Source organism: Bemisia tabaci, chromosome 7, assembly GCF_918797505.1.
Source record: "Bemisia tabaci chromosome 7, PGI_BMITA_v3".
Taxonomy (NCBI): domain Eukaryota; kingdom Metazoa; phylum Arthropoda; class Insecta; order Hemiptera; family Aleyrodidae; genus Bemisia; species Bemisia tabaci.
Window position 1 is genome coordinate 8,033,316 of NC_092799.1, and position 24,164 is coordinate 8,057,479.

The 24,164-nt window shown below is 34.7% G+C and overlaps 2 protein-coding genes across 5 annotated transcripts in view; one reads left to right on the forward strand and one right to left on the reverse strand.

Moving 5' to 3' along the window:
• Positions 1-6,563, forward strand: part of LOC109032709 (sterile alpha motif domain containing protein 4 smaug) — a 67,794-nt gene extending 61,231 nt beyond the window's left edge. The window contains exon 12 of the mRNA XM_019044975.2: positions 529-6,563. Coding sequence (XP_018900520.1) covers positions 529-630 — 102 coding nt within the window. The 3' untranslated portion in view covers positions 631-6,563. The remainder of the gene's footprint in view (positions 1-528) is intronic.
• A 656-nt stretch (positions 6,564-7,219) lies between these two features.
• On the reverse strand, positions 7,220-23,523 carry Sms (spermine synthase). Of its 4 annotated transcripts, none has more exons than XM_019044968.2 (8): positions 23,367-23,523; positions 21,389-21,694; positions 17,451-17,562; positions 14,626-14,748; positions 13,606-13,760; positions 12,901-12,990; positions 10,766-10,957; positions 7,220-9,379 (listed from the first exon to the last, which is right to left on the reverse strand). In XM_019044968.2, exons 2-8 carry the CDS (start codon positions 21,674-21,676, stop codon positions 9,221-9,223), a joined length of 1,119 nt encoding a protein of 372 aa, XP_018900513.2. In that variant the 5' UTR covers positions 21,677-21,694; positions 23,367-23,523; the 3' UTR covers positions 7,220-9,220. The 4 variants fall into 4 exon arrangements, with proteins under 4 accessions (XP_018900513.2, XP_018900516.2, XP_018900514.2 ...); XM_019044971.2 differs by lacking the exon at positions 17,451-17,562 and adding an exon at positions 19,912-20,023; XM_019044969.2 differs by having other exon boundaries at positions 23,303-23,521.
• Positions 23,524-24,164: the final 641 nt, after the last annotated feature.

Below are 24,164 nucleotides of genomic sequence, written 5' to 3' on the forward strand. Positions count from 1 at the left end.
GGATCAATTGTATTAAAATCAATGAGACGTTCGGCCTAAATTGCTTGATCCATGTGAAAACAAATGTTGCAAAACAATTTGTAATTGTTTAACATTTAGGGGTCTTGAAGATTGTGCAAACTTTACTCTTTTTCCCAAATTTTCCCCTTTTTTTAAAGTTTTTCTCAGGAGAACCTTTTTTTTAGAAGGCATTTTTTTTTCAGGCTGTATTCATAGGGTGTTTTCTGGGCACCAGCTAATGTATGTACTGGCATAAATGGACTGCCCTCTGCAATTAGGTACCACAAATTCTGGCTCATTTGTAAAAACGCTTATGCACATAGGGAAAGTGAAGGTGCATATGTTATTTCTAGACTGAGCCAGAAATTTTAGTTCCCAATTTCAAAATGTCCAAATGTCGTGGTAATTGAAGTTTCAAGAAACGTAAAACATATCTTCTTCATTGCTGAAGTGACTATTTTAAATAGATGTGGCTCTTTCTTTTATTACTTCCTCTGTTAATCGATTTTCTTTCAAATCTTGTTTCAGCGTCCTCCATCAGCGCCTCCAGCTCAAAGCGGCATTGATAGCTTAGACAGGCTGGAAAGCCTAGCCATCAAAGTAGCAGAAAAACCTCTGTCACCAGAGTAAGAAGTGCACATGATAAAGTTTTCATGATTCGATCTTACAATGATATCATTCTAATGAACTGGACCTATTTGACAAATTAAGCACATGTTGACAGAAATGGTAGTTGAATCAAATTTGCCGAGTTTTGAAATTAGTGTCGTTGTTCTTGTAACAACTTCTTTTTTTAAATAACACTGCAGACTTGGGTTCAACAACAGTTACCAAAAATTTCCTCCTCAGACACTTTTTGTGTGCAAACCTCCTCTTTTAACCCGCTGCAGCTGACAATTATGCCGTAACACTCAGCACGATTGCTGAAACCCCTCTGAAATATATTCAAGTATCTAACTGTTGGTTGCTGTCATAAGCTATACATTTTTCCACCTTTTCGATGTTTTTAAATTGCAAATTTTGGGAATTTAAATAGTTGGATTCAGGCGCTAAAAATTGGTAGAACTTCTTGCCATTTTCGTAATTTGCTTGTAACATCAGCGGAAAGTTAAAAGTTTCCTCTACAAATATGCTTTTGCTCTATACTCTCTTTAAGCTCACCATTGCAAATCATTTCATTTCACTCCTCCGTTTACAGCATGGCAAAATCGTCAAATTAACGTTTGTATCTCATGTTTTTTTAGTAGTTTTCCGGAACTCAGGTTGCTAACAAATCCAATTTTCCTTATCTATGGGGTGCTTAGACCTAAGTTTTATGGTGCGTTATGTGTTATATGTTTGTATACTTAGTCAACAGAAATGGGTCAGTTGTGCATGCCCTTTTATCATGTTTAAATTATGGCAGCTTTCACCAAGCAGTTAGATAGAACGTCTATCTGAAGGCCAGTTTTCCTGGTTTATCATATGATACGAGTATGATATTTGTCCTTCTTGATGAATCTTCCCGGCAAAATATAGGCGTTGAAGGGTAGAAAACCGGAGATCATTTCTAACTTTGAAAGACATCCCTTACGATTTCTGTCCTTATTTGATGGCATTGGAAGTATGTCTTGAAGAAACTGAAATCAAAAGGAGAGATTTACTATGCGAGTGAAATTTAACCCTTTCCGGTCCAATGTCGGATATATTCGCCGTGAAAAATAACGCGTTTAGGTCCGATGTCGGATATAGTCGCCCAAAAGTTTGAACTTCTGTGCAGGCCCGATATCGGGTATATTCGACTGCTCCAGCAAGTGGCGGCCTCTGGTGGAGCCTTTGGAAACCACTGTCTTTGTTGACAACATCGCTGCTACCTTAACCTCACTTAACGACGGCCGTGGAAAACTGCCGCGGACCGGAAAGGGTTAAGTTAACGCCATTATTTTTACCGGAATGAATCATGGCTTGGATGTAATTTCACTAGGAAAATATGATGAACTCACAAATGCTGAGCATTCAGAACAAGGCCCAGTTGATCTTTTGATTGGAAGATTACCCTGAAATGAATTAAGTGGTGTTGATCATGCCAGAAAAGGAATCAATGATGCAACTGGCACTGGGGTCCTATTTTTTTAACCTCTTCAGTATTTTGCAATTCCTGAAGAACTAATTCTCACTGGAACAGGCACAACTGACCTGTTCATTTCTCTTATTGTTTTTCAACTACAACAATACTTTTCCTTTCCTTGCAACTGAATATTCCTCTTCTCAGACTATTGTCTTGTTTCAGGATACATTGACAATTGTATCGAGAACCCTTAAGCAACCGATAAAACCTATTATTTAGCTACTTTCTACCAAAATTCGTAAATCAATCTAACCATATTTTGCAATAAGGGACTTTAATTTCTTGCTCAGCCATAGAACCAGTGCCACCTTAATACTCTCTAAAATAGGCCATCAATGGATGTATCTTATCGCAAAATGCAGTCCAATATGGTTGCAAAATTTGATGTATTCCAAATGAGGAGCAATTAAATTTTTCTCAGAAATCATGAATAATTGTAAAACTACTAAACTTTTTGATTGTATTCTAATTTTATTTTCTTGAAGAAACTGTTTAATCATTTCCTCACAAAGATTTGCATATCTACCAAAAAATCTGTCGCACTACCAAGTGATTTTAATGTCTGTAGTAATATTGATTTGATTAGTTCCCTCCTGGTATATTCTAAAGCTCTCCCACTGGTAGTTTATCTTGACTCTTGATCATAAGTTGAGCAAGAAAAACGAAATATTGGCAAACCTTTCTCTGCACCAGCATCAATCATTACTCATTGTAATTTTTAGTCATGATCATAAATTTTATTTTCATCGCTTTGTTTTATTAATACAGTACATTGATTATTTGTCATGTACTGTTCGTAAATTTTATCTTGTCTTTTTTCGAGGATAATGATAAATCAATTAAATTTTTAACTCTTTCTAGCAACCTTCAAAGCAAACCTCATCCTGCATTATTATCGATCGTTTATGTTTTTCATTTTCATTTTCATATATTTTATTTTATGTCTATTATTTGAGTTCTATTTTGTAAATATTATTTTATTTTTTTCTTAAGTGGTATCGATCATTTGTTATTCACCAATCGTATATTTTATCTTAATGTTTTTTGCCTCTGAAAAATGACTAATGAATTATCGCTATTAGTTTTCTTATTTTTTTATTGTCTTATCTCGTCTCTATACTTTCAAGTATTGTTCAATTCTTCCGATTTTATTCCATTCCTACCAATGTCAGGAAACTGTTCGATTTTCTCTGTAGTGAAGAACCTGCCCCTTTTATTTTAAGTATCATTGTCACCAGTGTTCTGCCTTCCCCCTAAAATTTTAGGAGCCAAATTAACTTATTGCATATTCAATATATGCTTCCCCTCTTTTCACGATTGCCAGTTTGAAATAATCGGCAGGGTGAGTAAACTTTATTAGGCACCACGATGGCCCAACCCCTTAATTTTCAGTCGTTGAAGCCCGATTTTTTGGCGCATGGCACGCTGGAAGGCAGAACACTGATTGTCACCAATTCTTTTTACAGTTGTGTATCTGTCCTCCTGGTTTAGATTACCTAATGATCAATTATGGTTGCAATAGTTATCTCATGTTTTTTTGCCATCTTTAGCAATAATTTTGTACAACTTTACTATCACACTTCTCTTTTGATTATCCTTTAATAAGTCTCCCATACTTTTGTATCGGTAAATTCAAACATCTCAGATGTGTGTCATCTTTGCACCTGTAGCTCGGCTTCAAAGAAAGCCAGATGATTTTGCAAAGTGACTTTTAAAAAGGTGGTATAGTGTTCAGCTTCTCCCTTTAGTATGAGTATGAGGTGCCTGAACTTACCAGTCTTTAATGACACTATCCTACAAAACTAAAAATTTTAGTTTGCCACATGTCTCCATCAGAATTTCAAATCAATATCTGATAATTAGAGGTGAACATAGCACTAGTGGGTAAATTCGAACATTTAGAATGGTTCATTGTAAAAAGTCAATCATTGAACAGGCTATAATATTGTTCAATAGTAGAAATCGAAACTATTTTTATTGACTTGTTTTATGTGGATGTTTCCGTTCGGATTCTTTTATTTTTTTAAAACAATTTGTAATTACTTCATGCAATTGAACTTATGTTTCCCAAGGGCCTAAGTCCCAAAATCCAAATTTCAAGGAAAACTGAAGAAACTGTGCTTCTTGATTTGCACTTCATCTTTTGAGCCCAAAAATGTATGTGTCTAAAGGATACGTACTGAAACTGGGCTCCGTGGACCGTCTTTAAACTTTTCTCTTTTTTCTCAAAATTTGGATTTTAGCACTTCGGCCCTTATCAAATATGTAGGTTCAATTAAGTACCTATTTATTACCTTTCAATTGTAAATGACGTGTATTAGCATTTGGATGCATCAAGATCTATATTAATTTTCCACCAGCATCTCCAAGTGACAAGTCGCTAGAGATAAAGGCAGTCAGATGGAATTGTCTTGACAGACTTGTCCTTTAAAATTGTTTTCTTTTACGCTGTAATTTTTCTGAATACTTCGTGCTGTATTAAGTGAATTCTGGATTGTTAAGGAAGAGAGAGAAGTTGCATGATCCTAACAACTCAATGACATGTGCTCTTTCTCAGAATAACCTCTCAAATACTCTTCTCAACTTTTTTGAATTTTAATTGCATTGACTCGAATTTTAACGTTCCTACTCTTGTCACGCTTGTTGGCCGTATTTAAAAGTGCAGCAGAACAGTTGCGGTTTTTGCAATGAAATGAAATGCAAACGCGGATTTTCTTCTTGCTCTAAGTCAGCAAACTTATTTGGTATTAATTCTAATGAATGTTTTGAATTGTGAATTGTTTTAATGTGAATGCAATCCAAAGCAATGGTGCTTTCGATGAATCGGTGTGTAATCGCATACCCTACTTTGTAATCGTATGCTCTACCTTGCAATTTGCTCTTTAGCAATTGAGAGTATCAATGTCTTATCAATGCTTATTGAGCATTCATCCAATTTTCTTCACAGTTTTACGTTTGTTTTCTTTCACAGGGTCTTAATGAAATTTTATTGTAGGTCGATGTCTCTAATTGTGAAATGTAATCCCCTCTGTTGTTGTAAGATTATGATCGCCCCTGGAGAAAATTTATCAGTGATTAAATGCTGCAGTACCTTTGGATAATATTTTTTTTTTTTTTTTAATGAAAGGAAAAGCTTAATGAATTCAATCCGACGATCTTTATACTCCTGATTTCTAATTATGGCCCGGGTATTTCTATCAATATTTTTCTAATCTTGTTACTTTTTCGACTCTGCTCAAGTTCTAGATTATTAATCCCATGTTTCCTTTCGTTTTTTTCTTTCATTTTGAGACGTATTTTTGTAAATATTGATGTTTGAATGTGTATCAGTAAGAAAAATTGTCGATGATTTTGAGAAGGGCGATATAAGACCTTAAAATTCAAGTCAAGTTAATTTTCTCTGTTTCATTACTATTTTAACTGCTGTCATCGTGGAAAGTAAAGGGCCAACCGCCTAAGGCCTACCATTTCAGCAGATTGGAATGAGACCCCAATTTGTGTATTTGACTTTTAAAGCTTCCAAATTCAATTATCAGTAGCTTGTTGGTGCTGTATCTTGAGGAAGTCCATGTACGCTCCTTGTCAATAGAAATATTGATTCAGGAAATATATGTGATTGATTCAGGCAAAAGAGCCTCCAAGGTGCAAATTCTAATTATTCAACACAGCAAAATAACCAATATCGGGTTCGAAGCATTAATATTCAATTTCATTACTGTACGCTCAAAGAAATCAAATTTCAAGCCATAATTTTTATTACAAGCTGTGTTACAAGTGTTTAAAAATAACCTACTTTTAAAGCTGGCAACTGTGCCTGCATTCTTCTGTCTGTTCTCCTCAAATTCATATTTTCGACTTTAAAATGCTCCCAAACAGTCAACTCTTCCCTTAAATTTTTCAAGGTCCCTTTTGCCTGACTCAAAGAAGTATGTCAAGTGGACTAATCTAATTTAATTTTTTAAAGATTCAGATTGTAAGTTTACTTGTTCTGTAAACTTTTAGTACTCTATTTTCTTGCAATTTCAAGTTTCTTATTTAGTCGCTACACGACGTTCCCAATAGTTGGCATCGCTGGAGCTAAAGCCCTTACATGGTAGTCCATTAGGGATTTAACGTTTCACTCTCCGAGCTTCTTTCCTGATTCAAGAGTTTTCATGCCTGCTGTTCAATAGCAGCACATGATTTTTTTGTTGTTAAAATTTATATCTTCATAATTGTGATATGCACGAGAAAATCTGAATATTTTCAAGTGATCCTTTAGTCCCTAAGTTCATTACGTGGTTTTCTGTTATGATTTTTGACTAATTTTTTTTCCTTTGCTTCTTTGAATCTCTTTCTGATAGACACAATTATTTTTTAAGCAATGTCTTGTTTACGTGTCTCAATATTCATTTGTTTCTGTTCATTTTGTTCTTTGTTAATTTTTTAATAAATGTTCCATTTGTATTCCATTGAATTCTTATTCCTTCTTTTCTGTAAGTAGTGCCATACAGGGTGATCCGGAAGCCCTGTGCCACCCCCATAACCCCTCCCTAGGGCTCTTGCCTCTTTTTAGAGCGGTCCCTTCGATATTTTGGGGGTTCCTTAAAGTGGCCTCTCTCAACTTAGGAGCCTTCGCCAAATTTCAAGTGTGTATCTCCGTTTATTCAAAAGTTACAGGGGTTATGCTTGGTGTTTGCAGTGTGGGATTTTTGGATCGCCCTGAATTTTTTCCGGAATCAATATTATCTAAAAAAATTTGATCATCGGTTAAATTTACATTGCATCAATAAAAATCCCTCTTCTCCTTTAATTCTTTTACAAGTTATTGTAATAGTTTTCTGCTTTCCTTTTGAAACGTCTACAGAAAATTTCAAAAAGATGAGAAGTAGTTCTCCTATAAAACAAATTTCAACATAACCGGAGATCTTGAGACGCTGAAGTAGATACACATTTTCCGACTTAAGCCATCGATAAGTCAAACGAAAGTTGGAAATTTTCCACTGATTTAAACGTGGATAGTGGTCAAAAGACTTGCAACATGTTGTTTGCATTCAGCTTCTATCAGATGTTTTATAAATCCTGTCTGATGGTTCATTCAAGGATCATGGAAGGTAGATAAAATAAACAAAGTTGTGGGTGAAAACTAAATACTTTAATACACTAAGATTGGAAAGTTTGCAAAGGAAAGACAAAAAAGTAAAATCTGGAATAAAGTCTGCGGAAAATATTAATATTAATATTGATGCTTACTAAGTGATAGTAAAGAGGGATCTTTTCTTACTGTCCAAAAATAAAATACTGCATCTCCAACAAATTTTTCAATAATGTTCTGTTCTATAAGAAACTAGTCATGTAGGAGTAAGTTACATGACGAGAAAATTAATCTTGAATTTTCATCACAGTGGGCTACTAAACTACGTCTGTGACATTATTTTAATCGCATAATGAGGAATAGAGGTTTCAGTTACTACATTAATGGAAATTCTCATTCAACTTTAATTGTTTTAAATGATGAACCTTGCGTTAAAATTTTTTTGTTGCCCCACAGTTTCATTTTCTTGATCATGACTACTTCCATGAAAACTGCTTCTTTTAATAAAAAGAGCCGTTTGCCTTAAACATTAAACACAATTATGACATTATGTTAATTTGACGGGGCTATGTCGATGGCAAACTCTCTGCATAATACAAGAAACCAAAACTAAAATATTCCAACAGTAACAGAAAGGCGTGATGCCACTCAGGAAATGAAAAATTCTGGTTACTCAACAAATTTTAAAATTGTCGAGAGGGAAATAGAGGATTTTAAGATTCAAATTGATTGTAGGAGAACTGAGTGGCCCCATTGGGCGAAACTAAGACAACTGATACTCAGATCTTGTTAACACTAAGAATGGCAATTTTGAATCGATTAGTTCAAGATTTTGATTTTTGGCGATTGGGTTTTTTTTTTTTTTTTTTTTCAAGAATTGGGATTTGATCTTCAGTCAAAAGTTTTAAATCTAATAGAATGGAACAATTTTGGTCAAGTTTTGGTTCAAATTGCCTATACAATGATAGCAATGACATCAATTGGAGTTTTTTCCAACAAAGAACTTTACCAATTGAGGAAATCGATATTCCGCAGAATTGGCTTCTGTTACTACATACTAATTTTTTACTTTGTTCCAGTTCTTGTAAAAGTATTAAATTAAAATTTCTTGTTTCTTAAAAAACACTGTTCCAGTTTACACTATCTAATGTGATTGAAAGATTCTAATAAAAAAAAAAAAAAAAAAAAAAACACTTTTTGCCATGGCCTCAAGAACAGCTGTGAATCAGCATGACAGAAAAAGACTCCAGGAAAAAAAATCGACTAGAAATTTTTCAACGGTATGACTTAATCATAACACTGCTCTAAGAACAGTGACAAAAATTCAAACAAAGAAAAAAACTAACAATACAATGAGAGAAAAACTTAAAAAGTAATCTTGTGAATTTTCACATACAATATCATTGACAGGAAAAATTGGTAACTTTAAAATCTGAAGTGACTGTTTGCTTAAACACCATCGTGTAAAACAGAGTACGGGTGACACATGGAAAACACAAAAACCAAATCAACACAATGCCAATATCATTAACTGATTCAAAGTTACCGCAGTGTGGAAATCAGAGGTCTTGCAATTACCGGTGGTAATTTTGGCTTTGTACGCAGGAGCAAGTATACACTAGAGGAGAGAGACTTCTGAAAGAGAAAAGTCTAACTATTGGTCAAAAATTTTAAATTTTCTTCCAAATTCAGACTGTCCTAAAATTATTACTATTTTTTTGGACAGACAGTATCTTTTCTCGGATTAATTTTAGTTTTAAAGGAAGTAAGATTTGGAAAGAAGGCAAGTTTTTCGACAAATTTAGTAGGCTAAGAGAGGACGATTGTGCTTCAAATACTTACAAGCAAGAGATACTAACCTAAGAGAGAGTATAGATATTTAGGACCTGAGAAAAAATAGTAGGAAAATACTATCGGGGTAGATAACGCTTAACGTTCAAACAATAACACTCCTTTTAAACAATCAATAAAGGGAGCAAACACAAACCAAAATGCGATGAGCAAAAATTCTCAGCCAAACAATACTTTTGAACAAGGGACTATTTGCTCTGCGGTTTGGCCCATATTTGGTAGAATATCCAATCTTCAAGGAAAGATGGGACAAAGGCATGGTCAGTTGAGAACTCTACTGGAACTTCTAGCGAACTCAAAACAGTCTCGAACATTTTCAAAGATTCTGGGCTTGATGCGCCATTACCCTGAAAAATCCAATGGTGCAAGTTATAGTTTAGTAATATTTAGACGGAAAGAAAAGAAAATTTACAAAGATAGACATGAAAAGGCAAGGACAAGGCTGAAAAAAGAAATACACAATAATTATTAGAAATTACGGGACGTTTTGACCGGTCTCCTGGCCATTATCAACCGTCAAAAAAGAATTAAAAAATCTAAAAAAAAAAACAAAAGCTACAATGTTACCGGTCCCTGGTCATGGAGACTACGAGAAAAGGTTATTGCATTCAAGCCTCCCAGAAAAACAAGTGAACATTCATTGATTAATTGAACATCAATTAATGTTCACTTGTTTTTCTGGGAGCCTTGAATGGAATAACCTTGTCTTTTAGTTGCCATAACCAGGGACCGGTAACATTGTTTTTAGCTTTTGTTTTTTTATGATTTTTTAATTCTTATTTGACGGTTGCTAATGACCGGGAGACCTGTCGAAACGTCCCGTAATTTCTAATAATTATTGTGTATTTTATCAGTCTTTTCCCCACCTTTTTCTATCTATTCCATGTTCTCGGGCTGCCAGTGTGTGCATTGTCTATAACGGCAAGAAACATGCTTCTATTGAAGAGTGAATTATTAATTTTTGGTCGAGCAGTAGATTTTTATCATTTCCGCAGTTCGCCTCATGACCAAATTTGTTTCAAAAATTGAGTTTTTGTATGCCTCAGGGATTGCGATTAGCCCCAACTTCCAATAGAATAATTTTTCATTTTAAAGACGAAAAAAGAAAAACTTAATACCGATCAATTTCCTCAAAAAATTCTGGAGAGCTGATTTTTGAGGTTTCCTGCTAATACTTTTTCTAACTTGTGCTTTGTTTTCAAGCTATGTACTTCATGATGATAAAAACCCATGTTACTTCCTGAAATAGCTGAGAATGTTTGGCTTGTACAGGAGCAAAGTGGTTAAAGCTATCAACCGAAGGCTTCATTGAAAGTAAGAGTCTTCATGCAGTCACTCGCTCGATTTACAGCTCTTGAATTATCCCGATAAGATGAATTATTTGAGCCTTCTTACTCCAGCTTATTTGCCCTTCCTGACACAACATTTTTGGAAAACAGAGACACGAGAAAGAGAAGAAAGGTCTAAAAATATGGGCTTATCTTGGAAAGTTTAGAGAACGTTGGGGAAATTTTCGAAGTTAGGTTAGATGATAAGTTTCCTGTAAGTTTTCCATACCTGCACACCACAGGTTTTGCTAGGGTAATTGAGGATCTAATATAGTTCCATTATCGGGTCATTCGAATTTGACAAAACTTGATTGGAGAATGAATAACCTTGAATGAATAAACTATTAAGACTGTGTATTGAAATTGTTTCAGTTGTGAGAAGAGAAAAGGAAGATAGGTACTCACATGTGTCAGATACTTTCCATTGGGAGCCAAGACTTTGAAAGACATATTTAAAATAAGTTTGATGAAATCCCACGCTTCCCCTTGTGGCGATGTGGCTACAGGAATGTCTGTGAGATCTCCGAAAACGAAGTCAACTTTTTTCCCTTCTGCAATCATCTTGTCCAATGAATAGATACAATCATCTACAATAATCTGAATTTTGAGAGAAAAAAAATAATGAGTTTCATAAGTGATACATTAAAAGTGTTTGCAGAAAGTTTGATTGTAAGGAAAAATGCTTAATTTACAGATGAAATGTGCTATTTGCCCCACTTAGTTATGAGGGGGAAAAAAGTCAGCAGTTTTGTGAAGAGCTTCATGGTTCAAGAAATACTTACACCTTACCTTTGCCGCAAACTCAGAAAACTAGATACACTGAACAAATTTTAATAAAAATAATCTAGTATGTAGGAGTTCTTTGCCAACATGCGTTAAAAATTCAGCATAAAGCTGAAAATCTCAATACAGAGGGAAAAAGCTCGCATGAGCACAGTTTTCCCTTAAAGAAATATGCTGTTTGGTACAACACTTCACCTGCAGTTGCCTTCCTGAATGGACATAACTAGTGTTGCACCAAACAGTATATCTCTTTGAGGGAAAACTGTGCTCATACGAGCTTTTTCCTTCTGTATTAAGATTTTCAGCTTTATACTGAATTTTTAACGCACGTTGGCAAAAAAACTCCAACATACTGTCTTACGTCTTGTGCGTCCACCGCAATCAGTTTGTGAAAAATTATCTATTTCTTGACTACCAAAATTTAAAGGCGGTATTCAGTAAACTATGATAACCATAAATGGTTTAAAATATGTTAACTGTCAACCGTCATGTACAGAGGCATAGCTACAATGTGATGTTATCTGTGAACACATTATTTTTAAAACAAATTATCATCGCACCTTCAGATTTAGAAACTTCGAGGGAGAAAGGGAGAGGTTCTATCAAAATAAACAAAAATTTTAGAAATTTTAAAAATCCGAGGAATATCCGAGGAATATTTCATTCATTAGGGAACAGACACTATGCAGCACCGTTATTCAGGTACATCCCTTTCCTAGGCAGGCAATGATTATGACGATGGTTACCAAATGCAAATCTTGAATATTACTAAGAATGTAAAAAACGATCACTTTTGTTTGAGATTTGGATTGCATTTTGCAACAAATAAACAAAAACATTACAATGTTGCTAGGATTGTGCAACTTACATTCTTTGCAATAACATGCTGAAATCATACAAAAAATTAAATTTACAAAGATATTGTTCGCCTGAATTTGTGGTTAATTGTGAGTATGGATAAAATTTGTTTAGATGATCAGTTTATATATGCAAAGTAAAAAAGTTGCACATTCTTAGCGACATTGGAATGCTCTTGGTTTCCTTTTGCAAAATGCAAACCGATGGAGAATTCGCACGCAAATTTTTTATTGCTTCATCTGAAAGTGCTTAAAGAGCTGATTTCACAGTATTTTTTATAATTTTTTTCTGATATGGAAAATAGTAAAAAAATAGATTTAAAAGTGAGAAAATGCACCGCCTAGTGATGTCATATGGCAGCATTTCCCATTTAAACACATGTATTTTAGCAGATTAGATCATTTTGTCATATTTTCTCCAATAATTATTCAATTCATGAACCAAGGGTATCTTCGTGTTCAGTTCATGCTGTAGTTTCCACTTGAATACAATATTCATCAAATTTCAGACACCTGCAAATTCTCTACTAAGGCAAGGATTAAACGAGGATGGAGGAAACTGACTTCCGTCGACTCCGGTGACGAGTAGAGATCAATTCACCAGGAGCTTAGTTACCTCCATTCTTCATGCCTCACTTACGCCAGCTGATATGGACTTTAGGAGGGAGACTGCACAGAACTATGTCTTCATTTTCAGATACCTTGACCTCAAAATTCGAAAATATTGTTATCAGATAAACATTGATTTCTTCTGGATCTGATTTTTCAGATATATGCAGGCAGAACTTTGAAGTTATCATGAACTGAATTGATGATGGCATTCACTGAAATAATCCCTGCAAATTCATTATTGAACTAGAAAATAGTATCGCTGCTTGTGCAGTCAATCACTTTACTTACTTCATAGTTTTCGCCTTTCATTGTGTCAAGACAATCCCCACAACAGCCTCTTAAATGCTCCTTGCAAGCTCGTAGCACTACTGGATCCAACTAAAAATCAGAACAAATAATTTGATAAATCAAGTAAAAATGATACATTTAGAGATCATGAATAAACGGTTAACATATTGCATGACACCCTTGATCTACAAACCCGACACATTGTATTCCTGGGACATTGCAATAGGTCTTTGGGTCCGGCAAAACTTCTGCAATGAAATCACTGATCGGGTCTAGGTCGGTCATGATGAAAATATGAAGGCTGCCGAGGAAGGGTTTTTAAGATATGAAGACACCTCGGAAAGGGGGTAAAAATTTGAAGGCAGCTCTACTTTTTGTGAATATGACTATTAAATGCAATTATTCTCTTAGAGGGAGGCTGCTAAGCGCACAACTTTTAGAGAGGGAAACTGTGAAACGTTATTTTTAAGCGAAGAAAATAGTGAAACGCATAATTTTATGCAGACAGCATTGTGAAGGCTGACTCAAAAAATGTATAAAGCAGGTGAATAATAGAGTTACTAATGGAAACCCACATGAGACCACCCGTCTCAACCAATGGGATCGCTCCATTTTCACTTTGTCTATCAAATTCAGTAATCAGCCCGCAGGAATCCTGAGGGGAGTGTTTATAAATACGAGAACATACAAAGCACAAAAACTTACTTCCAACATGGTAACAAATTTAGGTTTCTCTTTCAGAAGTTCATAAAGTAAAGCACCGTCTCCACCTCCTAGAATTACGATTTCTTTGTTTTCGTAGTTTATCTTCCCTCGCTGCATGAGGGTTTCAGTGTAAATAAGATCACTTTCGGCAAGATCTGTAAAAAGTAACAATAGGAATGGTAATAATGCAGAGAAAAGTAGATCAGAGGCTGGCTAAACTACTTTATAGATTTTGTTTGCCCATGGCAAAATTGGACTGATACAGACAGCATATGCTGAACTTCATTAAAAATACAATGATTTTAAATGTTAACTCATAAGTCAGACAAATGACTTATTTGTTTCAAAATAAGTCGATAACTTTGAATTGTCTTCTGATTGCGCAAATGAGAGACGAGACAAGTAAAATTGGTCTTTAATAGTTAATCTGTACTTCTAGCAAATTACCTCTGTCCAATTTTGTTCAAAAATTCCCTTCCTTCTTAATCCATCAGTGACGCTATGCCATCGAGGGCTACTTGAACATTTGTCTCAGATCTTACAGGCAAATTTCTTGACTACCTCCAAATTTCTGGGCCTATATTTAGAACAACAACACCCTGCTGCGTCAAAACAAGTGGATTGTCAATGGCTGAATGCAAAAAATGCATACATCAATTGAAACGTTTAAAAATCTTAAATCATGTTTTATTTTCTCCAGGAAAAACTGGGCAAAATGTTTTCTTGCAATTTTGGATAATTTTTCCAAAATAGAGAGAGAAAATTCACGGAGAATTTCAACAGAAATTTTTGATTAATTTTCCTCCCTAAAAATAAAACATGCTTGAAGACTTGCAACATCACAATCTGAGTTACGCCTTTTTGACCTTAGGCATTATTATACTGCCTTGCAAATTTCTGGACTGTTTTCTGGCATCTGCACCTATCATAAAAATACAAGACATTTTTTGTCTTCCTGGACCTGTGGACACCTTGATGAGTCAAAGTGAGTGGATTTTACTGCCAGTAAAAATTACTCACTTTGTAGTTCATCTAGCAGGAGTAAATTTCCCAGTGATTTGGAGTGGACAATTTGCACCTTCTGGTAGGGAGACTTTTCTTCGAAGATAACTTTGTCGATATCGTACTCCAAAATTCGTTCATCTGAAAAGAAAAAAAAAGTTTGATGTTGAGGAGGATAAGGAATATTATACAAGTAGAAAAAGTTATCTTCTTTGCATATTATTCAAAATTTTAGTGACAACTGTCAGTTCATTTCCTCTGCTTCAAGAGAGACAATAAATGTTGACGGCTGCTAATTTTTGTTTTACAAAATTAATGAGTGAGAAACTGAGTGAGTGTTTGACTGATCAAATATTCATATGTTTAGAGACGGTTGTAAGATATGAATTTTAGGAAAACTATTCAAGAAATTCTCAAATTACCGATGCTTGAATAGGTAATTCGAGTTAACAGTTGGGACAATATTTCTTAATGGTAGTGACTGGGGTCAAAAATTACTTAAAATTCATGTTTCAATTTAGAAAGTTTATCACCATGAAATGCAGCTTTGTAGCACAGTTGACGATGACACACAATAACAATGTAATCAGCGAGCTAATAATTGAAATTTTTACAGCCAGAGGGCCAATATATTTCACACAAACAATATGATGATGTATTGTATTGCATATATTGTATTGTTACACAGCATCTTTCTCCTACTCTGACCTTGCCTCACGTTCCGAAGGAGAATGACAGATTACCAGTAGGAAATTCAGATGCAATAGCAGAGGTCACTCTACTAGATAATGCTTCCCTCAGTTTTATTGCAAGTAGGCACTATAGTTAAAGTAGCGCCCTTTTAGATTCATGTTTTTTGCTGATACACAGATGAAGTTTTGTCATTAATAAAAAATAGATGTTAATTAAATAAAAAAGTTGGCCAGTAGCGCCACAAGATTTCCCTAATTGATGCAAGCATTAGCAGCTGACTTCAATTACTTTTGGTAGGGTTTGATTGTGTTCTAAATGTCTCCTTGCGATAAAAATTTCAACTATCCACTCGAAAATACATTGATACTCCATAAAGATTGCAGTACAGTTTGAAGAATCTTAATTAGTAATTACATGTCATGCACAACCTATATTGGAAGCAAGAATTTGAGAGACGTTCTTGGCAAAAGGAGAAAAGCAACATAACAAGAACTTATACAAAAAGATTGATGTTTACACCTCCCAATTGGCATTGACTGTTAAATTTAGACACCAAAAAACGTGAAACAATTGTTAAAATGTGCAAATTGGGACACTATTTTTATGTATTCTAAAAATTACTCACATTGACAGTGAACACAAAATAAACTGCAAAATAAGCAACTTGAAAAACAAAAATTTTGAGTAAAATTTATGGATATTTGTTATAAAATTCCACTAAAATATGAGGAAAAACAATTTGTAAAAGTGTAAGGGGGCATTTTTGCAAAAAAAAGAAAAAAAAAGTTTCCTAGCTTGATTATTTTAACAGTTTATTTAAAAAGGTTTCTCTTTGAGAATTACTAGTTTTTCAACAGCCAATGCTAGGGACTGCCAAGTCCATTTTTTATTAATTAGTTTTGAAATTCATAAAAATGCCTAGTTCTGGAGCTCATCAGAAAGTAGACATGTTCAATTTTAATAACGGCCGATTAAAATTAAATAGAAACTATTAGGGAATCTTTTTGTGGAAAATATTACTTCCTGTACCAAAATATCATAACTCGATACAAGACTCAGAACTCAAGAAAAGACATTACTCATTACTTTTTTTCTTCTTCTGTTACGTGACTTTTGAGACTCTGATTGTTCATGATGCAGTGAGCTAGCGTCCAGGCCAAATAAGTTTTTGCATTTTTAGACTGCGACACTGCCACAGAAGATTTGCAATCTAAATTCTTGCATTGACTTTCAATCCTTGACTGACGTCCAATGATCTTTTGTTGCAGCTAAAGGCGCATAAACTTATTAGGTGTGGACTCTAACAACCAACCGGAGGCTTTTTGAGTGGTCACTCTTTTACTGATCGCTGAAAGGGATCATTCAACTTTTGCATGCGTATGAAACATTATAATAAATTATTTTATCAATGCCATATCTGATGTAAACATAGACAAGAATAGAATGTTTAGCATATTTAGAGTTAAGCAACATTGAATCAAGTGGTCACAAAATCAATGCAATTTTTGTTTCTATTTTGCCTACCTAGTTATTTTTTGTGATTTTGGTACTACAAAGAAAGATTTTGACCAAAGATGGTCGGAAAATTTGTAAATATACGTCCACACCTTTGGAACTGAAAGAGGAAAACAAAATTACATCTTGGTTGCATGCAGGGATGTTGAAAATAGATTAACAATGAAAGCATGGGCTACAGGATTGGACTGAAGATTTCTAAATTTATTGCGTAAGCTGTGATGAGAGTGACAAGCAAAGGAAATTCTATCGGTGGTCACTTGAAATCTCTATTAAAAGACTTACGAATCACTTCTTCCCCCTAAATTTTAACTAATATAATTAATTTTCGTAAAATAATTTCCTGATTTACCAGCATAAATACTATCCCTAGTCACAAATAAAAAGCATTTTTTCAGATACTAGCTGCTCAAATGTCTAATCTTCATAAATGTTACACACAAACGCACACACAAACGCACACACAAATTTTCAAGTAATCTCAATTAATTTGAAAATAGTCTCTTGATAAATTGCGAAACATGGACAAAGACATACAAAATAATGAAGGCAGTTGAAAAAAAAAACGAAACACAAAAAAGAATTGATAAGAAATGAACAAACAACAATGAAAATATGAGTGAAAACTAATTTACCTGAGGTTAAAAAGTATCTATCAATGTTCCGCCCTCTTTTAATGGGTGGGTATTTATGACTCTTGCTACTTTCGATTAGTTCTGATACGCTTGATTCGATTTTCTTTACGTCCTACACACAGTAGATGAATGAAGCAAAATAATAAATGAGAAGTAAACAAAAAATGCGCAAAATGACAAAATAAAAATCAGCCTTTGACTGAAAGGAAAATAAACAACCAAAGAATACAGAAATAAATTCAACTTGATGATTTGCTTTCATGAGAAATGTTTAATAAAAAAGGCATGAAAGTAGAGCAATGACTAAGGGTCGTAAGATATTATCTTCATTTCAGTGCACAGTTTTTTTTTAAAAAAATTCATTCTTGATAAGTACGTAAAAAATGAGAATGCCTGCATTTTTCCTTTTTTCACTTATAATGTAGCGGAGGCAAAGACTTTCAAATTTGCCAAAAATCCAACTCCGCCTCCAATAGAAAAACATCATGCCTAACAGATTTTGTGACATCACAAGAAAAATTGACCTTGTGGGCATCCTTTCATCTACAATTGTTCATTGCCTTCCAGGTCACAATTCAGGTCGAAGTTATGTATTTCGACTGTGTTCGTAATATTATCGTTGTTTGAGGTGAATACTTTTTTCTTATTTATTTTTTTTAAAAAAATAAAAGAATTTGTTCATGATCAGAACCGTGCGTCGAACATGTCACATTGGATTCAACATGGTTTCAACCATGAGTCGTTGCCTTAAATGACGTCATAAGCTTCAGGCCAAAGAGAAACAATCTTCTTTTAACTTTCCTTGTAAGCTCCTTTTGGTACATAAGTAAGGGGTGGAGGAGAGGAAAGGGGGGGGGGGGGCAAAGAATAAAAATTGGATTATGAAAAGAAGAAATTCAGAAAAGATATTAAGTTCTGTAACAGTAAATAAGTCTCTAAATGCAGGGTATTAAAAAACTTTCTTGCAGCAAAATAAAAGAACAAAATAATCAAAAGACCGGGCAACTCAAGTGATTGACATAAATCAATGAGGGAAGGAAACCTGCAAAAATGGTATGAGTGAAGTTAACAAGAAAATTATCTTCAAAATGCATGGTGGGGAATGGGCCTCATAAAAAATGCATACAATTTCTCTGACACACCATTCAGGAACTAGGTCAGGCAGGGCTATGAAATAATGATTGTTCTGTATGTTCTAATATTGACCTAAGGCTTTAGCTCATGAATGACGAATAAATGAATGAATGAAATCTACGCCAAATAATGAATGGCGGAGGTAAATGCAGAGTGTTTAGCTGGATTTCATTTTCACTTAATTGCCGTTTAACCTAGATCGCAAAACTTCCCTGCATAAACTACTGCAACTTTCCATTTTTAAATTTCCAAGTAGATATTGCCAAAGACGCACTGGTAGGTAGTAGAACTTTGTTCCATAAAAAAGAAAAAAAGTAAAAAAAAGCTAAGTATTATATTTTTTTTATTAAAACTGTTAGAATTATGACTCTTAGACACAACTAAAAATGATGGGACGAAAATCAATCTTTCCGCTTCTGTTTTCCATTAGGATTTCTAGGTTTACTTAAAGCCTCTGATAATTTTTATTTTGTATTATACAATCAATTTTTGTTTTAAGTATTTATCAATTTGTTTAATCTTCAATTGTAAGTTTTATGGCATCTCTTTCACTCCTGAGGATTATCTCTGTCAATACATATTAAAAAACAATGAAACAAATCACATGATCAGCACCATTTTTATCATGATTTAGTTGATAAATGGGATTTCCAATCACTGGAGCATGGAGGAGGATTACTTCCTTCTGCCATCGAGAAAAGTACCGTTCAACACAGTTGCGTTGGAACGTCTTGTTTTATCTTAATCACCAATAAAAAGTGGACTCTTTTAGTGCTTATCACATGCTACTTCTGTTTCCTGCGACTAAGAGGCTTCAGTTTCAAAAGATATATCTCTCCCGCTTCCTATAGATTTCTGTGTGTTGCCATTTCATTCGAATTCTGAAAGTCGACTACAAAGTCGAATACTTAAAAAGAATTTTGTATGGAATTCTACTACAGATACGAACTTTTAAATCAGTTTCCTACAATAATTAACAAATGTGCTCAAGGAAACACATTTTGATGTCAAAGATTTAATATTAAAAAAAAGAAAACTGTGAGAGTAAACAAAATTAAATAAATCACGGTCACTCTAACATCGATCTTGGTCATCTGCCATTCATAAAGACATCAGTGGCTATGGTTAAGTATCAAGCTGCAATACTGAGTAAGCCTTATCATAGATTAATCATTGAGATCCCTTCCAGGGAATATAAATGCCAAAATTGGCATTTCAACGTCAAGATTCCTAGTTTTTATGGAGCTAAACACCCTGAGAGAGAGAGAGTGCAGAGCGTGCAGGAATTTTCAATGCAAATTATAACAAATGTACTGAGTCCTAATACCTGATGAGTTAAGGTACACATCGAAAGGTTCTCCTCTGCGAACCGGTGGGAATAATTTACACCTTGAGAAAGACAGCGCTAATTTTAGCTGTGATTCCAAACACCGATAATCCTGCTTGTCAATGATCCACATTAAACAACAGGTAAGTAAGCAAGTAGACAAAAACTTGAAAAAATTTAAAGAGTGCTGCATCTTAAAACTGCCTTGGGTAAAATTGGATACCTTATAATTATATTCTTTATTTGAATCAGCATTTAATGGAATACTTTGATCATGGTTATTTTTAAAAGGAAACTACTTAAGTGTTTGAGGACTATAAAAACAACAAAAAATAGAGAGAATTCTTGTGCGGACAAATTAAAGAGTTCAAAATTTCTTAAGTTCCGACACTATCAACAAACAAAAATCAAAGATCAGAAAATAGTATTCAAAATGTTGGAAACAAATAATTTAAATTTTCAAGTGACTTTTCTTTATTTCAAGCGGAATATTATGCTGAACTTACATTCACGAATAGTTGGAACCTGTAGTGCTGATAAAATATGTTTGTACCCACATCCAATTCATAATTTCATAAGTAGGTACCAGGAGTTCTCGTCAAAATAAAAAGCTGAATCTCAGCATACAACAGAAAAGTTGTTCATCTTGGTATGGAAACCAAATAGAGCAGTTAAAATGACGGATTTCCTATTTTACTCTGAGAATTAGCAGATTTCTTTGATGAGGCCTTCATTCCAGTCATTTCCTGCTGACTGGTGTCACACTGGTGGTAAAGCGATTGGCCCCTTGGGATTTGATGTTTGGCATTCTTATTGTACATATATTCGTACGTATGATACATAGCCAAGTCGAAACCCCCACAAAGTAAAGAACTTTTCAAACAAGTACAACAAAATTGGGTACTACTCAAAATATTTAATTTTTAAAATGCTCCAAATCAAAATCCAACTTTCTGATTGTCAAATTTGCTTTTGAAAAAGGATTTATTTCTATTTCCTTTTCAATATATCTACAGCCAAAGTGCAAAATCACGTATCTCTGTTTACAACATGGCAGACTTCCTGTCATACTTCATTTTTAAATTGGAAAACTACTCGACATAATTTCTTGAAAACTTCCTGGATTTTGTTTCCTCTCTTAGCAGCATATTTTGCATACACTTCAAGTTCCAAAGTTGACTTAAAATCCCTTTGAAAAAATAAAGTAGGAGCGGAGATTCTGAAATATCGCAACAAAGATACGTCGATCAGCATTTTGGCCATTGATGTAACACACAATTTTGCTGTTTATTGCATGCAATCACTAAGTTTGTGAATAATACACCTGTATTTTTCCTGAGCTACTATTTATGAATTTGAGGCACTTTACAGCTTTTACTTTTTAGCTGTACATAGATCATCTTTTTGTACCTCAAGAAATTTCATCAGCAACTTTCTTGAGGAGAAACATTAGAAATATGCTACAAATTGAACTTACATCAAATGTGAGTAGGGGCTCTTCATCCTCTCGCTTGAAGTATTCAACATTGACAGTGACCAGACCATTAGGAAATCCTCTGACTATGACATACGTGTCTCTCTTGGCAGTGAACGTCGATAGTGGTTTCAGCTCTTGCCCGTCTTCGATGGATTCTTTCCTCAGGGGCGTCAAATCCGGTAAATAGCCACTGAGCACTTTCTCAACTGAACTCGAAATTTTTTGCCATTCGCTTTTCACCTTCAAAGGGGTGACTGTGAAGTCTATCAAAATTGTGTGAACAGCCATGGTTTCCTAAATTGAAACCTGAAATACAAATAAGTGCATCAATATGTGCTTGAAATTACAACATACACCAGAAATAGCAAGGTGTTCAGGTGATACTGCAATGATGGGAATAGTAGAGTTGCCAGTTTAATTTAAAGCGTATTTAAAGATTCAAAGGAAGTTACGTAAAAAATGCAATTACTTGTCTTTAAAAATCGTTGACATTTGTGACTCTTACAGAAGTATGTGAGAACCAAATGGGGATTTATCATACTGAAACCTTCAAACCGCAAAATGTCATGCTGGTCGCTTTGCTGACGGGAGATTTTCATCTTGTTACGTACATATATACAACATGACGCACTGTGGTCTGAAAGTCCCAGTAAGTATCGATAAGCTCTCATACTTTATAGCATGAAGCAATACAGTCATAAGAAAAGATTTCGGAGACTGACTGCATTCTGTTTGATTGATCTGTCCCTTATACTTAAGAACACTGAATGTGTCATACATATTGACAGCCAAAGTGTGAACCCGCATGTCTCCGTTTGTAACAGAGCAGACTTCCTGTCATACTTCATTCTCTTAGTAGAAAACCAGAGAACTTAATTTCTTGAAAACTTACTAGATTTTCATCTATATTAGCAGAATATTTCCTATAAATTTCCAGCTAAATAGTTGTCTTGCTTTTCATCAAAATTAAATAGGAGCAGAGATTTTAGAACACCGCAATGGAGATAAGTGGTGTCGCACTTCAGCCTTCGATATGGTGTTCTGACTAACTCCTAAATCAAATTAGCACACTAGGTCATTCACACTTCATAAGTTGAAAAATGATCGCTCAAAATCAAACTCAGAATGGAATTTTGTGCCTTTTGCTAATGAATATGTGACAGATTCATCAATGAAAAATGACCCCCCAGGGTGTGCTGCTGCCTATGTAAATCTTGTTGTTTCTGCCACCCGTTTGTCGCGTAGATATAACCTTAAAATTTGTAGAAGCAGCTACAGGAGGGCTACGATTGGTAGGGCAGAGGTTTCAGATATTGCCAAATTATACATACTTAATGCAAAAAAGAAGGAAAAGAAAGTAAGTGGCACCTGGCACAAAATATGGCAAGAACCCTCTAAAAGAGGCCTGTACAATGACTGCATATAACGCAATGTAAATCATGACCAAAACAGAGGATGGTCTTTGTTGGAAGTGGCAAAACCTAGCTCTACTAAGCATAAACAGTAGGGTTATTGTCTGTTATCATGGACCAAGGTTGCCATACGCAACTAGACCAGTGGATTGAGTGACAATTTACATCTGCCGCTACAACTTCAATGCGTCATTACACATTAGTTGCAGGACAGAAATTATTATGGTTTCTCTGACGCCGTCAATTCGAAGAAAGTTGATACATGCGACGCGCTGGGGTAAACGATACTTCGAAAGTCCGCATGAAACAAGTGTAAGACAGTGTAAGGACACTTTTCGAAGCAGATTTTCTGCAGTAGTACAAGGACAGGGGGACAGAACTGCGTGTGTTATCATGATTCCTAAAATGTAGCAATTCAAAATAAAACTAAATTTGGATGTTGTAATATAGCTAAAGGCGGATAAAAATAAGCTGGCCTCATGCTGTCTGATAAGGATCTAACCTAAACTTGGTTCTTACGCTTCTGACTTGAGGATAAAACGAGGGCAGCAGGAGCAAATACTCACTGTAATCTCACGAACACTCAACGCTTCAAACTGAGACTGTATGAAAGAAGTGTAGAGTTAATGGAACTAAATAATATCACAATTGAAATTAATCAACGAGCCAAAGAACCACGCGAGAACAAAGCAATGGCATTCACTGATAACCGGAACGCGGAACCGGCGTGGAATATGGTAATCGATTTATCGATTGCTCGTAACTTCATTGGAGGTGACGGGTGGAGGGGTGGAGGTCACTCGAATGGAGAGGCGCTATTGGGTAAACGGGTGAACTAGCGCTTCACAACCAGTGTGTACTAGGGTTGTCCATTGTTGCCTATTATTTTCGCGGCCTTGACCCTAATACATATTAAATCCTGCACTGTCAAACTTGCATGTTGAGCTCTTCTTCAAACAAAATTTTAAAAAACTCATTTCTTTGGAGGACAAAAAAATAAATAAATATAAGTACATAAAAACTATTAACAACTGTAAAAATGTAAGTTTCTTGAGAAGTAAGTAGTTCCTAAACTAACTTTACTTACATGAAGTGAAGCACGATTTGTGTAAGAAAAAGTTTTAAAAGACTCCTTAAAAATCTAAGTATTGCAGGTTTTTAATGTCTGTAAATAATGTTAAAAGAAAATGTAAACCTATGAAATAAAAAGAGTAGTTTTTGTGAAAGACATTTCATAGTAAACTTCATAAATTTGATTAAAGCATAGAAATAATATGTATTCTAAAAAGGTTCTGGGTTCCCTGAAAAGTAGAAACCGTGCGAGGCACTACCCCATTCTCTGGCCGCAAACAACGTGTCGATAA

Bases quoted from the DNA above. Each gene is read 5' to 3' on its own strand.
- Sms (XM_019044968.2), bottom strand. From the start codon at position 21,676: ATGGCTGTTCACACAATTTTGATAGACTTCACAGTCACCCCTTTGAAG. The intron at 17,563-21,388 runs GTAAGTTCAATT...TACTGTGTGTAG, and splicing joins AGCCCCTACTCACATTTGAT to GACGTAAAGAAAATCGAATC. The intron at 9,380-10,765 runs GTGAGTACCTAT...TGGATTTTTCAG, and splicing joins ATGGAAAGTATCTGACACAT to GGTAATGGCGCATCAAGCCC.